The sequence below is a fragment of the Lathamus discolor genome, chromosome 2, assembly GCF_037157495.1.
Source record: "Lathamus discolor isolate bLatDis1 chromosome 2, bLatDis1.hap1, whole genome shotgun sequence".
Classification (NCBI taxonomy): Eukaryota; Metazoa; Chordata; class Aves; order Psittaciformes; family Psittacidae; genus Lathamus; species Lathamus discolor.
In genome coordinates this window covers 91,645,637-91,663,500 of record NC_088885.1, presented here as the reverse complement: position 1 = coordinate 91,663,500, position 17,864 = coordinate 91,645,637, and the positions used below count along the sequence as shown (strand labels likewise).

General features: G+C 37.2%; 1 protein-coding gene across 1 annotated transcript in view; it reads right to left on the bottom strand.

Annotated features, from left to right (window-relative positions):
- Window positions 1-2,984: 2,984 nt before the first annotated feature.
- The window catches only part of RPRD1A (regulation of nuclear pre-mRNA domain containing 1A), a 41,778-nt gene continuing 26,898 nt past the window's right edge, over window positions 2,985-17,864 (bottom strand). The window contains exon 7 of the mRNA XM_065667738.1: window positions 2,985-6,025. Within this exon, the coding sequence (XP_065523810.1) occupies window positions 5,876-6,025 (150 nt within the window). The 3' untranslated portion in view covers window positions 2,985-5,875. The remainder of the gene's footprint in view (window positions 6,026-17,864) is intronic.

The following is a 17,864-nucleotide window of genomic DNA, read 5'->3' as shown; positions in this document are numbered from 1 at the left end:
GGAGAAGAGTTTGCTGCAAATTCTACTTAAAGAGTCTCAAAGATTGGCATGTAACCTTTTTGTATCTCCTGTACACTTGCACAATAACTTTGAAAGCTTCACTGTCATCGTTTCTTACGTACGTGTAGGATCGAAATAACTGTCATTTGATCAACATACGGACCTTGGGGTTACGCCTTTTCCAATGTAGAACTTGGCATTAATTCTGCTGTTGCTGCTGTGTTTATGATGCAGTCTTCTGGAAAAACACTTCAATCATCTTGTTGATGGAAAATACGCATTATACAGAAGCATTTGAAAAACAAGTTTTGCAATAAGTTTTTCTGTTAGAAGTGCACACATTACTGCTGTGCTTCCTGTGAGCCTTACATGAAACCAGCATGAGCATCTGCTATGTTTTAAGGTGCCCCAACATTAATGTATTAGATCAAATGAAGAGTATGCTTTTTAAGCAGATCTCTCAGTTGTCCATTTTTACTGTGCTTTTTATGCAATACCAACTGGTCTCAGAGCATGTGAGTGAGACTTCTTTTGGTTAAAACTACAGCTAATGGATAAAAGACATGATCTGGGACACAACCAGTGTGCTGCGGATGCTGATAGGCACCACCTATCCATAGGACCACAGGAGAGCTCCTCTGAGGTACACAGCTCCAAAAAAAGTGTATTGTGGATGGCAGGCACTGAGCTTCAGGTATTCTGCACTCCAGGTGTATTACCATTATAAAGCGCTATTTGTTAACATAGACAGAGTCTTGTCATGCTCCAAACAACATCTTTTTCTTTGAAATTACCAGAGTTGTCAGACATGTCTAGATGTGTTGTTACAAGGGATCTTGATATCAGACTATTGCAAGCTAGCAGACTTCACTGTGAAAAAGGGTGGTGGGGGGGGAGAGGTGGGGGGAAATTCATTCAGTATGTGCCATTCCTTGTTTACAAGTGTGCTTTAAAATACTGGGCAGAAGTAGGGTTGGTATTTTCTGTCTGAAGTGCTTTTGTGTTATTCCTAAGCCTCTAATGCAGTCTTTGTTACTAGACTTTCACAGAATCAGTGTATTGAAAAACATGTATAGAGATACACACATATATAGGTATGTATATACATATCTATATATGATGTATATAGGTATATATATGCACACACACCAGATGCATGTATGTACACATATATACGCATATACACCCTACATATACCCATGTGATGTGTTCTCCCCTTCAAAATGCATCACATCCCTGTACTCACTGAAACAGTGAAGGTTAATTGTTGGCTGCCAGTGGCTATGGCTGAGGCTCCCCACCAAACCTCTGCCATGCAGCATTACTGGTTTGTGGTTGAAGAGCTGGAAAGACAACTCTAGGGAAAGGAAACGGTCTCACTGATCTCGATGAGGCCAGAATTTCACCCAGACTTTGATTTGTTTACAATAAACAGTGATTTGAAAGATGTTTTTACAACAACGTTTTATTCTATTAAATACGAAAGAGCGTACATACAGGTGTTATCTGAGGACATAAATTACACAAGTATTACACATTCTGTCAGAAAAGCACAATAATGAAACATCTTTACATTTCAAACTTTTCTTGTTAGCTTTTAACAAATGAGTCTATTTCTGTTGCAAACAAGTAACGAGTGCTATTGAACTTTTGCAAATTCCCACAAAAACATCATGCTCAGTAGGATACTTTAAATACTGTAAAGATGAAATCAGAATTAGATTTCTAAATAACAAGATGGAAGAGATTTACTACTTAATCAAGATAAATGACACACTGAAGTAGAAGCCGAGACAAAATTGGTCATTCATTAAAAAAAAATTCCACTTCAGACACTACATTTGAGTCTGCTTCCTCTACTTGCAGGAATAGCTACTGTGATTATATGCATGAGTAATGAGCAGAACTGGCCTAAATATTTAGAAATGTCAGTCAATTTTAGACATGCTGGTTTTCTAGTTCACTATGTTTTCCACTGAAAAAAACCCCACACCCATGAGTCTGTTCGCTTACATTTCAAAAGGTTGAAATCCAACCCTTCTGCAGAGGGCCAGTTGAGCCTATGGATGATTTCCATGTCTTCCATGGTCATCTGCATCCTATGTCTGTATTCTGAGTCACCACGTGAAGTATCAGACTGAGTTACCACTGACTCGCGAGAGCAGTCTTAGTCTGCGGAAGTCCTAATGCACTGTGTTTTTAAACTCCAGGTAAACAGGAATGTAATTTTATCACAATGAAACTTCTCTACTTGACATTCAGAAGACTACTCGGATAAAATACAATAGGCATGTAGCTTGGGCTGTGCTGCTATGGCTTTATGGAGGTGTTTTGAAATATTAATACAAACATTAACAGAGTGAAATAGACAAGCTAATGTTACTGCAGGCTGGAGTTTAATTTTCAAATGAAACGCCATTTCTAAGCAAAGTAATTTTTGTAACTAAGGATTTCACATTTATTTCTAAAACCACAGGAGTGGGGTAATGTTCCTGATATCTTTCAAAACATTCTGCAAAAACACAGTTTAAGCCTGCAGACACTAGAATATACAAGCACTCCCAGGGACCTCCAATGTAAGCATTCTTGTATAGAAAAGAGCTGCAGGAATCTCTGTTTTTTTTTTTTTTTTTTCAGAGAATGCTCAATAAAAGTGCAATACAGTGAAGCAAATAATCTCATTATTATGCTTTTATTATTAGATGAAAAATGTTCAGATATTTTACAATTGTGCCTTTTGTAAAGTGGGCATTCTGGTTTGTCAGACCAAGTAAGAAGAGACAGGCAGGGAACACCCTCGCATTCTCTTTCCCAGGGTGGTAACGCCCCAGAGCAGTACTATTGTGCTGCCCAGTTTCACACTGTTGCTTCTGTTTTGACAAAAGTTGACATTTGTTTTGCTTTTCATTTCCACCCAAGCATGTTCCCCTTTTCAGCTCCTAGGCACCCCTCCTTCCTCCCCCCCCCCCCCACCCCCCCCCAAGCCTCTTTTCTTCCTGAGACATCAGAAGTACGAACGTTAAGCTTTAGAACCTGAGAATTTGGAGGTATTTTTTTGACACTACAGGGCTGCATTTGTATCGTACCATGTTATCTCTTGCTATACTATTACAGTTACAATATAAATCTTCTAACTAGTTGATACCTGATGCCTTTCCCATATAAATAAAAAACAACGTACCATTTAGCCACTAATATATGACACCTGCTGTAAGAGTGACCTTTATCTTCCACAAGTCCTCTTTTCCAAACAAATGGTGAGGGGTCATTTCCAAAATCCCAGCTATGAAATACTCCTTGAAGTAAACGCTTTCACAGTACAATAAAGAAAACTATATCCAGAAAATAGCGCTCTGTCGAAATTAAAACTTGTATATACATCAGGAAGTTGAGATTTTTCCTCATTCTTTGAACAGTTCTACATTATTTGTAGATAAGCAACATTATCACTAAGAGTTATGAACAGGAAAAAAAGTCTAGTGAAGTAAGTGTCGTGTCTTTTTTAATACTCTTGAGAGATCAAGGAAATTCAGCATTCAACTTATAATTATTTTTAATTATGGTACCAAAAGACTGTTTCAGCTCAAATCCCTATGGTTTTGAGTATCCAAGTATACACTCTAACCAAGCCACGCCACTGCATTTATAACCACCACTGGCTACAAATTAAGTAAGTTTTCTATGGATGGCATTCAACTGTGAACTCACTATTTATCCTTCTTGACTTATTGCTTGTTTTATAATTCTTAATAGATTATGCTGTTTTAATATTGATCACAGATTTGGCTCTATTCTTTAGCGAGACTGAGGTTTAACTGCAACTGTAATGTGAGTACATGTATTTTGGAATTTATGAGCGGAGTTTAATGTAATAGAACAGGAATATTTAAAAATTAAAATTGTACCGGAACATTCATTTTTTTAACAAGAATCTCTGCCGGAAAGATGCCAGCATGTGTTATTTCATTTTGCACATTAGACTTAAACTGAAGCAACATTTCTATACAGTGTTGGCTCTTTTTTTCCTATGCAGTGGAAAATTGGCACTCAAAACTTAACATTCTTTGGACAGCTAGTGAGCTCTGATGAACTATTTTCAGCATTCCTACCTGTCAGTAAGAATTTTTGATGAAATCAGTATTTTACATTGCATGCTATGGAATGCTAAACTAACAGCTCCTGTTTTTATCTTTTGGTGATTTTGTCTTACTTAACCGAGGTCTATTTCACGGCAGCTTCCATGAGAAAAGATAACTGGACTGAGGTGCTTATGTCCAAGTATATCTATTTTAAAGAGAAAGATTATTCTCCATTCTAGCGAATAGCCCTGCAGAAGTCAATAGCAAGTGACAGATCACTATCTTCAACAATATTGCTCCGGGATTATTTTGAATTGTTGTGAGTTTTGAAGAACGGATTTTTCTAAAAAAACCCTGCTTTCATGTGAGGAGGAGTATTAAAACTTGTAAACTGTGAATTTAACTGATGCAAAATAACACCTGCCAAGTGCAAACCCATGAACAAACTGCAATCATTAAATACTCAGACAGTATAATCTATATGCCAGCGGTGCAGGTGGGCTTTTTTAGCAACTACTCCTCAACAATTACAGGCCTAATTCCAATTGACTGAAAAACCTAAAGTTGCTGGCAATCTGCTAGATTCCTGTCTGTATCTTTAAGTGAATTAAAAGGTGGTGCACAGTATAACAAGTATAACACAAATTCAGCTACCTGTAGATAAATGCCACATTTGGGGTTTGTATAAATACCAGCCATGCAAAGAACTTCTAAAAACAGGCATTGGGCAATAATTTTCCACTGTCTGACTTATACACAGGCCTGAACTGTCTCTCCTGTTCTGTGCGGAAGACAGTCAAGATCTAGAAATGTTTGCTAGAGCTGATCAAGGTGGTGCCTGGAAGCCCACACAGGCCTCCAGGGTTTCTCAGTGAAAGATGATGCATAGCATGGCTGTATCATTGTGTTGCTGCATGTAGTACACAGCACTGTCAAATGTTAATAACGGGCATTTAACAATCGGGACAGTTTGGAGAATGACCTTTCAATTTAATTAAAGCTGTAAAATGACTTCATGTTCCTGGGATTAACCTTTTTAGATGGAAATGGATGTTGCAGAAAGGGATTAGAGTACAAATGAATGGTCTCTCAATTTAGAAACTAAGCAGCTGTAAAAAGATAGTTACAATTTCTAAACATAACTGAACTGGTCAGTTGTACAGTTTCTTATGCAGAGCTTTAAATGATTCTAAAATCTTGCAGTATTTTGAGTAATTTAAAGATCTGCTCAGTGTAACACAATGTATATTTTCCAATACAAAATTGGTTACAAACTTTTACTTCAAAAAACCCCACCTGACTTGTTTTGAGAGTGGGTAATTTATATGTAATGGACAATAAGATCACTTTTAACTTTCAACTAAATTGCATCAACCTTCTTGCAAACATAACCTTGTGATTTCCACATTTAACTCCCTCACTAGCAACTGAAATGTCTTGAGTTAGAAGTATGTGTTGATTATATGTTGACCTACATTAAATACAGAGTACATAAGAAAAATCTTAACAGGATTTTTTACAGGGCACCCAACTAAAATCTTTACAAAAGATAAGATAATTATCCATTCTTCAGTGTAATAGACACAGATGCCACTTTTATAAATGTACCCTTATGTTCACTCGCCAATAAAATAGTAAACAAATCAACTTTTTAAACCATTTTTTTATAAATTATTAGAGTATTTTTACTGACACTCTCCAACAATATACAAAAATACTACTACAAGAGTACCAATCAGTCAGACCTACCCCTCATTTCACAGAAAATTAGAGGTTATGGAAGGATGTTCTTGTAATCAATCATCGCTGTAGATGTCTCCTGCAAACGGTAGGTGTACGTGGCTGCCTGTGACATTGGGAAGTCGAGAGAGATCAGGCAGGTTCTGGATGCGTGACCTGAGTTCTTTCCGTACCTGGGACACTCTGGCTAGCTTGCGTTTGTACTCCTGCAATGCAGAAGAATTCAACATGAGACTTTTTTGCTAATACTGTCCCTGCAACTTACTGTACTTGATATTTTCCAAATAAAGCATTCCTTCTGAATGGTAGATGACTTAACACCCCTTTAAAGGTGAGAACCCAGAGAAGGAGAGGCAGAGACATCAGCGCCAGCATTTTCTTAGGACCTGACTTTGAAAGTATAGCTGCGGAATTATTTTGCTTTAAATTGTAAGTATATAAATGCCAAACAAGGAAGAAAATCCCAGTCGACACAACTACACGTGTTTCTCCATGCAACTAGTAGAATGGGATTATTCTTAGAAACTGTATTAAGAATAATAGATACACATACTTTACTATCACTCACAGAAACTTTTTTTAATCGGGGACTTAGGATTTCACATAGTGTTGGAATACAGGTCAAACAACTCATAATTCATATATTTAATGATTATGAGGCACTTTTCACATGAAACAACATTATACATGATAAAATATTTAAGACTGTAAACCAGTGGACTAGAATATAGTTAGTGCTCACCTATTAAGAGTACAAGACATAATGAAGAGAATACCAGCTTGTATAAAATGAAAAGTGAATCAAAAATGTAGGAATAGGGTACAATTTATAGAAATATTTACATTTCAAAAACTTGGAAACACATTTTTTGTTTTTGGAGAGCAGAAGAGACAGAGCATTAGCAGGCAAAGAGGCACTTCATGAAAACATCCTGTAATTCACAACACATCAAATGCAGATGCATTCTAGTGTGGCTGCAGGTTTTGCTGCAGCCTCGGACTAGCTAGAAATAACAAGAAACATTTAACAATTCGGATTATCAACCCATTGATAACAAAGACCTCATGATTGCAACCACTTCTAAATAGTGGGGAAAAACCCCTACAACATCCTGTACAAGTGCCAAAAATAAACACTTGAACGTTCCAGCAAGTATAAAAACAGTTTGCACAGGTCTATAAAAGGTAATAATCACGCTATTTACAAGGTCTAAACATAGCTTTAAACATGTTTCTATGCTGTTAATAGCATGGAGTAAAAAGGAAGGGCAATGAAATGACCTTTTGGTAGCAGAATCCAAAACAGTAGTACAAATGTAAAATACCAGAGGCATGATCAAGATTATTGGACAAGGTCCAACACACACAAAAACAAAGTTTGTAACTATTAGCAGCAGTGTAGCCACCTTACCAATGGCAGTAAGAGAACTACACGGAGTCTTAAATTCTTAATGAAAAGGCAATGCATAGTTAAATAAAAAAATAAAAAATTTAATCTTTACATTGAAAGAGAGAAAAAGGTGCCCCTGAATGAAGATCATCAATCCTCGATACCACTTTTGAAGTACAGTTCAGAGTCTCATGATGTACTAAACACAGTGAAAGTACTACAAATGCCTAAGCAGCAGAACTGTGAACACCTGGTGACAGCAGACAGGGCAAAGCAATGTTCCCGTTATGATGCAGATGACCAAAAATGTCTTACAACAGCAAGTCGCTTGGTCTTAGGAAAACTGCCACCTGCTCACACTTGGTAGAAACATTCTCTCTGAGGACACAGCATGGAAATGAAGGGTTGTATCCTGATGCTGTATCCTTCCAGTAGTGCCCAGAGACCACAAATATTTTACTGTTTCAGATCTAATACTACAGAAGCATCCAGAGGATTCAGTGAGCGGATTCTGTGCAAGACTCATAGTCCTTTGCCAGTAGGCAAAAAGCCAATAAAGAATACTTCTTGCCATTTTCACTATTTTAGTCCAGATTAGAAAGATATGCTCCTATTACAATAGGGCATAGATCTCAATGTAAGAGGAAATTGTTTAGTAAGATCAATTTGGCAGCATACCAGACACATTATTTTCAGAAGCAAAATGGCTGGAGATTGAGCACTGGGAAATGAGGGCTTTGGGCAAGCTTCTGGCCTCTATTTTGAAAGGTGTACTGCTATAGAGAAGAGGATGAATAGAACTAAAGCAGAATGAAAACACTCAAAAGGCCCCAGATTAGTAAAAGAAATTGACTATAAAATCATTCCAGCAGTTAATTCTTGTAAATGGTGTTTGAATCAGCTTAATCCTGACTAAGTTCATTCTGTCAATGAAGAATATGACAGATCAGTATCCCTCCAGAAGCTTGAAGTGCAATGTTAGGCAAATACACATAGATCACACCTAGCAGCTATATACTCTCAAGACCTCACTCCAAAAGCTGAAATATACCTTAAATTGCCAGTTGCTTGCTGCCATTAAAATTCCCTTTAGCTGATAATAAATAATTTCCATATTAACATCACATTTCTGACATGCAGCATTTTCCATACAAATTTTGCATGGAACTTGTTGCCTAGTGAGTATCAGCTTGATCAGTATTACTGACAGCAGGTTCCTTTTTCTCACTAAGGAAAATGTTCCTATAAATTCAGTCTCCCATGTTAACAGAGTCATCTTCCTCTCACCAGCACCTTTAACATAATGCACACTCTCAGGGAGTCAAAACCTGTTCCTTGAGCTTTCTCGGAGTTAGAGACATCTCAGAGAGTTTGCTCAAGGATTTTGCAATAAAACTAGATTAAATAATAAAAAACCAACACATAATGTTTTATAGTTCATTATGCTATTAATGCAGGATAAGCTACAGAATGCAATTTCAATACACTTTTGGTAATTGAAAGCATATGTGAATATCTGCAACTGGGGGTTAGACGTCCATGACAATCCTCCCCCACAAGTAGAAATATTATTACCTTATCCAGGGCACCTTAATTTTCCATGACACTATCCAAACCATTCTAGAAATCACTGGAAATGTCCAGTTTTCATGTCTGGTGAGCAAATTCAAGAGAGCTGACTTTCAAGCACAGTGACTTGGCAGTTTTGAGGTATCTGCAAGGGGGATGCTTTTCGCTTTGATTCTATTTAAAATCACTAGTCACTTCTGAAACGGTTTGCTTATATGTTTCAAGGCTGCTAATATAGTCCTGACATTACCTAAGTAGTCCTGGCCTGTTGTAATACAAGTATCAAGTACTCATTATCAGCAATATTCATTATATGTACAGCCTTTAGCATGAACATGTATCTACAACCTTTTTCCTTAGCATATAAGGCAAGAGGGTGACAATTAAAGCAGAGGAGATGGAATGGGGATATCTAGGTGTTATTTCTGATATTGTTGCTCCATTAGAAACACTGTATACTATACAACTGAGTAACAATTTAACCACCTTGTTGGCACTTCAAACCGCAGAAATCCTCATGGAGAATCTCAATTTCATTTTCGTTATGTTGATTTTAAGATATCCTTCAAATTACCTCTGTGTAAATGAGGCAAGATCCAAGCTATTTACTTCAAATAGTAAAGGACAAGACGTACAATGTTTTCTTTTGCTACACCAAGCATAATTTGCATTGCTTGCTACCTGTGGAGAACCTTACTCCTGGGATATATGGGCAATCTAATGTACAGCATAAAAAGCCTCTTCAATTTCTTCAGCAAACTAAGATAACACTACCTTCCAGCGGTAATTTTTTGTACTTCCAGTCATAAGAGTAGGTTTATGAGCTAATTAGAAGAACTTATTTTTCTCATTAGAATCCCACTGATTACTACAGTTTCCATTACTTGACAGTATAGAATATGGATATTTTGTGAAAGCAATGTTAACAAAATAAGTACTCACACCTAGATTAAAAATATTCCCTATCAAGTAAGTACCAGGCAAAAAAGCCAAATAATTTTTGATTAGACACTATCATCATCATGAATAATAAAAATGTGGGCAAGCAAAATAGGCTGTGCACTACAGAGAATAGCTTCTCTTTCAATTGAAATAGGCTGAAACAGATCTTAATACAGAGTTTCTGCAATTATCGGAGAGCTATAGCTTAAACAACTTGGAAATTCATGTGTTCCGCTTACAACATCAATATGACTTTGAAACCTCGTATGATCATTAAGGCTATGGCATGCATTAAAATACTGCATGGCAGAAAACATACAGCAAAGCAATAGGAAAGCTTGATTAAGTGATTTTGTCCATCAGCAATTGTTATGCTCTGGTTCAGACAGGAATACGATGCAGATCTACAAATCACCTGTTCCTGAATACAGCAGTAGTAAATACAAACAAAGCACTTTACCAGGACATTCCTTATCCGAAGCTCTTCACAGTGGTCACAAACTATTCTTCCCACTCCTTGAAAATGCAATTTCTTTGTCCAGCTAATTCCAGCCTACACCTAGGTCTCCAATCTCATTCACACCAATCGTGACTCCTGGCCTCTATCTCCATTCCTTGAACACTCTTCTTAGAACAAACCTCCTTAACCAGCAAGGCTGTTCAATGCCTCTCATACTCCTGTTACATCTGTGTTCATACATGCAATACAAAACAATAGTTTGGGTGGGGTTTTTTTGCCTACCTGTTCCCATTTCCTTCCTTTCTGGCTCAATAACTGAATTCCTCCCTCTCCAGTCCTGGTCTGCACTTTGTCTTTAGGTCTGGCTATGTCAAAATTCTCCCCAGTTCTACACTCAATTTGTCTCTCTTCTCTGCTTATGTAGTATTATCAGATCTCAATGAGATCCCTCTATCACCTCATACCAGTTTTTGCTTCCATTCTCTGAGACCAAAGGAATTCAAATTCCATCCATTTTTGTCCTACATGACATTACACTTTTCTGGCCAGTCACTCCCTTTCTTCTCAGCCAGCTGATCTATTCCATTCTTTACTGTAATGTCTAGTCTTTCTTTATCTTCTTTAGCCTCTGGTGCCAAGTTCCATGGGAACTTGTTCAACTTCTGCATTCAGACTCATCGGCTTCCACCTCCAGATTGCTTAGACTCATGGGAGAACTAGAGAACTGCGTACATTCGCAATTGCAGAAGTCTTCTTTAGCCCAACCTGGAAAACTCCCTAGCAGGGAAGCCCTTCATGGAAGATAGCAGTGTTTTAAGACATCTCCGATGAGCATATTTAAAGTAAGACTGTTTCCAAAGGCTTGCAATTTCAGTAAATTCAGGTTGGTTTTCATTACTATATCAAAAATGCATGCTCCTGACAGAAAGGATTTCCCCACTCCAGAATATTTTGAGAAACAACATGAATTACATCATCTCTAAGTAATTTTTAAAGATTGTTTTATTATTCAAAACTTTCCCTTAGCTTTATTCTTGAAGACTGTGTTGGCAAAAAGTTGGTCAATGTTTGGGAAAGTTCAAGAAAAGAAAACAGGGACTTCTAAGCTTAATTACTAGGAATATTACTAGGCTTACCTAGTTTATATTTACTTCCATTAAATCATAGAAGGTCTGCAGTGATTAATATTAATTTATAAAATAAATTACTACTTAAAATATATAGATTTAATTAGAGAATCTCTATAGGATGATGATCTTATTTAAAGGATTAAAAGATGGCAGATATGAGCACTAGCTCAAACAACTGGTGCCTGCTTGGGGTTAAATTTGGTCTTGTGTTTTATTATCTGATACAGCATTTTTATCTGGTTGAAAATTTAGCCATCATAATAAACTCAAAGCTACGCACTTCCAAGAGACACTTAAATTACACTGAATTCTTAAGTTTCAAATCTTGGCTGACAGAATGAAGTTTTGGAGAACTTCTGCTGATAAGCAATCAGGCACTTGAGAACAATTCCAAGCAACTGCACTCAGATACTTAAGTTGATACTCTGTACAGGCACACAAGGGATAAAGCAGAACAGTTCTGCAAATAAGAAAATAAAAAGTTAAATAGCTGCAGGCTTAGAGATGATAGCTTAAAATTTCACCTATTTACAAATGATCTGAAGGAAACACAAATTAAAGGATATCAGGGTTCAATTTTAAAGGAATCTATGAGTGAAGAATTTTGATGGTCTATTATAAAAAAAAAAAACAACTTGAGGAACACATTTAAGAACAGTTGTGTAAAGTCTTCAGGCTCAAGTATTTACTGTACCTAACAGTGGAACTGTAATAAGTGTGTATGTCAGACACACATTCCTTTCACACAACCCTTGCCCGCAGGCCATTGCAACAGTCTCAGTTCTAACTTTAAATTCCACATGTGCAACTCATCTCTCTAAAGCTAATGCTGTGGGTACTGAACCACAAAAAAGTGGACTTTGACATTTATCGTTTAACACAGACAAATACATATCTGAAAGTATGAATATTCAGTAAAGCCAAGACTTCTTGAAGATGAAAAGTGAATCTGAGAATGAAAGTAGCACTGCAGGTCACTAGGTAGAGGATTTATCTAGAGCTTGCCAAGAGACAACTGTTTCAGACCTTTTTCTTTTGTCAAAGACAGATCTACATAGAGTGGAAGCATGAGAACTAGTTTTGTCGTAGCAAGGCTAAGTACTAGGTAGCAATCTAACCCAAGCAATAGAGAACTTAAAGCAGGTTAATGTATACAGCTTTTGCAACTGCACTGTAGAGCCACTCAGTGTTAACCTGTAAGCAAGAAAGGAAATGAATGAGAAGTGTTTGAATCAGAAGTATTTTATTGACCTGAGACTGGGTATTAGCTACTTTTCAAGTGAAATAAATAAAAGTAATACAGATAGAGGTCCTCAAATTTATGCTACAGGTGAGCCCAGGCTGTTGACCTTGTTCATTCAAGTCATCTATCAGTGCAGGTCTATCTGTGCAAAACCTGCCTTGGACATTTTGAACAAGCTCTTCAAACTATTTTTTCAATTTTTATTTATTCATTTTCCCAGTTCATAAGTGACTCCTATCCAACCTGAAGAGACAGCTGTGAAGAACAATCACCTTACAATTCCAGAACAGTCTTACCTGAAGAGCATGCGGCTACTTCTTGAAATAAATTTTTAGAGAATGGTTCTCCAAATAAGCCAAGAAATGCCAGGGGATCATCCAATGTGTGTACACTCTAATAAACTGCATGAGTTAGGCAGTTTCATATTACACTTGTCAACTCATTCTCAACTCGTTCTCACAATTTCATTAAGTAGGTTGAAACATCCGTTTTAGAGACATGAATTCAAAACCAGAGGATTTAAAACAACTCAGAGATAAGTATTCACAAGCCTGATTTGATTTAGTAGTAGTTGAAAGTGCTCACTGTCACTTGAGAATTGAAACTATGGTTTACGTGACTAATGAGAATGAGAAACTGTTGATATGCTGCATGGTAATTTTTGTATTTTCTCTCCTCTTCTGAGCATAAAATATATATTTCAAATGCACTGTTCAGTGATGGGGATGGGAGTGTGAGAAAAGTAAAGTTGGAAAGGAAGAGTTACGCAGCAGTAGATATTCTGACCAGCTTCTTGAAACTGCCCCTTGTATCCTGTGGGAATACCTCCAATGAAAACCCTACCATGCATGAAGCAAGCAATCACAACCCTTCTACAGCCAACAAGAAAGGAGCAGAATCTTAATTTACTAACAATGCATATAGATACCAATTCTACCATTTAACAACTTATGTTTACCCTCAAGCTTCAGTACTAAAATACCATGATGAGAAAGTTTTGCATAGGGGAAGTTATAACAATAGAGAGCACGAAGCTATTACATTAAAAAAATCACAATGTAAAAGTCCCTTACCAAACCTATTTCAGGTAGAAATTTTGCACTTTCTCATTTTTTACATTGTTTATGCAATACTGAACTGCTCAAATAACTAGTTGTATAATAAAAACAGTGTAAAGGAGATTGTCAGGGCAGAAATTACAAGCAACTGGAGAAGAAAGTCTAGAGAGAAAGCAGAATATAGAACAAGGAAAGATATTTAGAGTGTTTTTCCTGGTTTTCTTTATGAATAATTTTCCTTCCAAAAGCCTACAGCTTGCAATAACCCTGCAAATGCACACCCTTTCTGATCTGCTGCTAAAATAAAACGTTTCAGAGGTTAGCAATCATTTCTATGTAAAATGTCTTAGCTTTTTAAAGCAACTTTCATACCTTCGAGCCATCTTCACTTCATTAAAAAGGTCTTTAAAATTATTATCCTGGTTTATATGTAAGTTCTAAGAGTACCTGTGGGGTTTTCTGTTTTGCAGGTCTGTATTTTTACCCCATTATGGATGAAGTGAAGATCACATCATCAGGAGAACATAGTAAATTAAAGGTTGTTAGAGGAATTCATTAGTAAGGTATTTATAAGTGAAATAATGAGTAACTCAGTAGATGTGTTACACAATAAATAAGGCAAAAAAATTTAATTATTTCAATTTTCATCCAATTTTAAATAAATGTGTAATTCTGGAATGGAGGAGAATACAGGGAAGAATAAGTATATGCACAGTACTGCATTTCAGATATTCCTGATAAAGATTCTAACAACTGAGATTTCTGGCTATTCAATAGGCATAATAAAGTATCTAAACACAATTACTTTTCTTTATCAGTTCCTTTACTGTATTTTCTAAATTATTTGGGTTTCCATAGTGTTGAAGAAAATGGAATTACATTTAAATTCTGTGTTTTGCCCTATGCTTCCTGCGTATCAGTATGCAAGTGACTTAGGTAAACTTTCACCAGGTACATTACCCTGGGGGTTTTTTGTACAACAGACAATCCAAATTTCTCTTTTATTCATATAATATCTACTCTCCTACACTTAATACTATTTGAAATTTGTATCAGACATTCTAGAGAACAAACTCAGGGTCTACTTCCATTTATACAGGCTAAAACAGGAGTTTAAGTTCTCTTAAAATTCTGGTTTTCCTTACAATACCTCAGTAAAGCAGGGAAGCATGTGGGTTTTATCAGATTTGATGTCCAAATTGCAGAATAATTACATCTGTCTCATTTTGATAGTTAGCTGCTTCAAATTCCCATAGAATTTTCTTGCTACCCAAACCAGCTTATCATTGTGGCAAACTGAACTGAATACAAATTGCATATACATGGCTTGCTGGGCAATTTAGGAACTTTTAAAATCTCCTTTCTACTTGTTCAGTGAACCGTTAAGACTGGTCTGTCCACAAGCTCATCCCTCCAGATCTCTTACAAACATGAAGTCTGAAAACAAAAACAAGCTATGCCTAGATCTGACAACTGGGACTTTCACCAAGAGATACAAAACCAGCAGGTCTGAATCTGCAGCTGAAGTTCAGGCAAGAACTGGCTGGCACAGCAAAATCAGCCTGCTGGGACATGCTTTGAGATTTCTGGTCTGCTGGACATGATCAGCTGCAGGGTAGACTAAGTGCTTATGATGCACAACATAAACACCCTCTGAGTGTATGTTTCCAGCCTGCAATGAGGTACAGGTCTCGAGTATTAGGCCTCAGTATGCCACTTTGCTTTCACTCTGCAGTGAACCATAATGCAAAAGAGCAACACTTCCCCCATGCAGGAGGGAAACAGCACTAAATCCAATGTACTGTTATGGCAAATGGTTTATGACTTAACCATGACTTACAATGAAATATAAAGACTTGCACCTAAGCAAGAAACCATCTCAAAGAATGGCCATAAGTCACCATGCATTCATTTTCATTTTTTTTAAAGGGCTCATCTTGTAAAGCAAAAAGCAATTTCTCTACTGGCACCCTAAAAAACACCTGCGAGTGAAATTAAATCAAGCTAGCAAGGCAGCGCAAGCTGAAGGAGCTTAGCAGCCCAAATGACTCCCTCAGTGACTCCCAGTCAGCTCTAGCATGTCCTTGATATTAGAACATAGCAAGAGGAACCCACACTGAGAGAGCAAATAACTGCTGATGATGCAGAGCACAACCGTCCCCCATTTCACAGCAAAAAAAGAACAAACTACAAAACCATGCTTCTCCCACTGTTCAGGAAAAGGGACTTGCTTGCAGTTACATTATCAAGAAGGGTCAAGGAAATAGGGCTAAGTAAAACCAGCAAAAACCCCTCCCCACCATCATTCAAACGTAGGTTGAAATCTGCAACTGTGGAGGACATACTTCACTGCACTTCCAGATCAACTGAACTTTGGTGGACAAAGTTCATTGTGCAACATGGCAAAGGCTGTGTGATGCAGCATAAAAGCATGCTAGGTACTCAAATGTTGGAAGGAAAAGTATTGTTAAACACATGTTCCATGAAAAGGTGGGCAATGTGCTTTAACAAATATGTCTGTATGCAGCAGTATAAGAGAAAGCTTTTCTGCCATTAAACATTTTGCAGGCTGTGTAGAACATGTTTCCTGCAGAAATGGTTCTAGTGCAGCTTGGGACCTCTCAGTTGTCAGAACTGCAGTGTCCCTTCTCCCACTACAGCACAGAAAGCCTGCCTGCTATCCCTCATAATAGTTCATCTGTTTATGTTTATCTGTTTTTTTCATGTGTGTTTACACTTTTCACCGATAGCTTTGCTTTTATTGGAGCTTTAATGAAATCCAGTATTTTCCAGCAACTTTCTCCTACTAAACTTGGGCACCAACTCACAAAACACAGAGGAAATAAATTTACTCTAAATCTTAAATCACATAATAGAATTATGATTTCTTAAATTAACAAACACACATTTAAACGCTAAATCTTTATCAAAAGATGCAAATCTTTTTGTTTACATTCAGTTTGTGCTCAGCATTTTACAAATACCCTCTCAGCTCAGTTTGCACTCAGTTTGTGCTCAGCATTTTCTAAACGAAGATAACTAAAGCCTAGATGACACATCTCAGTCTTTATTACTTTTGGTATTTTTAAGAGTAGCTTCTGTAAACTCTCTTGCTCTTTTAGATATTACCTAACTGGATGCTAGCTATTCAGACAAAGAATACTTACAGGTAGCTCCAAAACTGCAGTTCAAGTGATCAAGATTATTCGACAGCCCACATACAGAACTATCCTCAGAATTACAGAGTGGTTGAGCCTGGAAGGGACTACTGAGGGTCATCTAGTCCAACCTCCCTGCTCAAGCAGGGTTACCTACAGCACATTGCGCAGGGTTGTGTCCAGAAGGCTCTTGAATATCCCCAGGGTAGGAGACTCTACAACCTCCCTGGGCAACCTATCCCAATGCTCAGTCACCCTCACAGTAAAGTTCTTCCTCAAAAAAGCCTAAAAGTTACTGCTTACTGTTTAACCAAAACATAAAGTTAAAACCTACAGATGCTATTGTGTGTACAATTTTTCTGATCACATTGCATTAAAAGAACATTAATTTTCCACTGACATCCAGCATAGCCTCAAGGACATGAATAGAATACATGAGATGCTTCTAGTCTGCACAGTGATAGCAAGCTTCTTTATCTTGAACCATAAGATTTGAAAAAAAAAAAACCCCACAATAATGCTAATAATAATTTTATGTTTTGCATATACATCAAAACAAGAATTTTCAACTACCTGTCTTGAAAGCAGTTGCATGACCCTTTGGAGTCCAACTTTAGTAACACAAATTAGCCCAGTAATAAGGCAACACCCCTCTGACTCAAGGATTAGCACCAAGTGTAACAGCTCTACCAGAGTGTAGGTTGGGAATAAAGGAAGATCTCAGTGTTCCACAAAACAGGCCTGGATTCTTCTTTACAGTAATGCCGAAGGAACTAATCAGCCAGGAGGTAAAAACAGAACTTTCAAGGTGCTTCTTCCTAGAAATGCTGAGAACATGGGTACAAGATGGTTGCAGAAGAAATAGGCCATTACATTTTCAATGCCATTAGGATGACTTTGGCTTACAGGCATTGCAGGTGGAGAATGTATTGACAATCCATATAAGTTACAAGCAAGAAGCTGGCCAGGAAACCTAAGTGAGTACTGGTTTAAAGACTACTGTAAGATAGTCTACTCACATTAAATTTCTTGCTGCTATGTTCTAAGACAGCACTGTTGCACAAGAAGAAATGCAGAAACCCAGGAATGATTAGT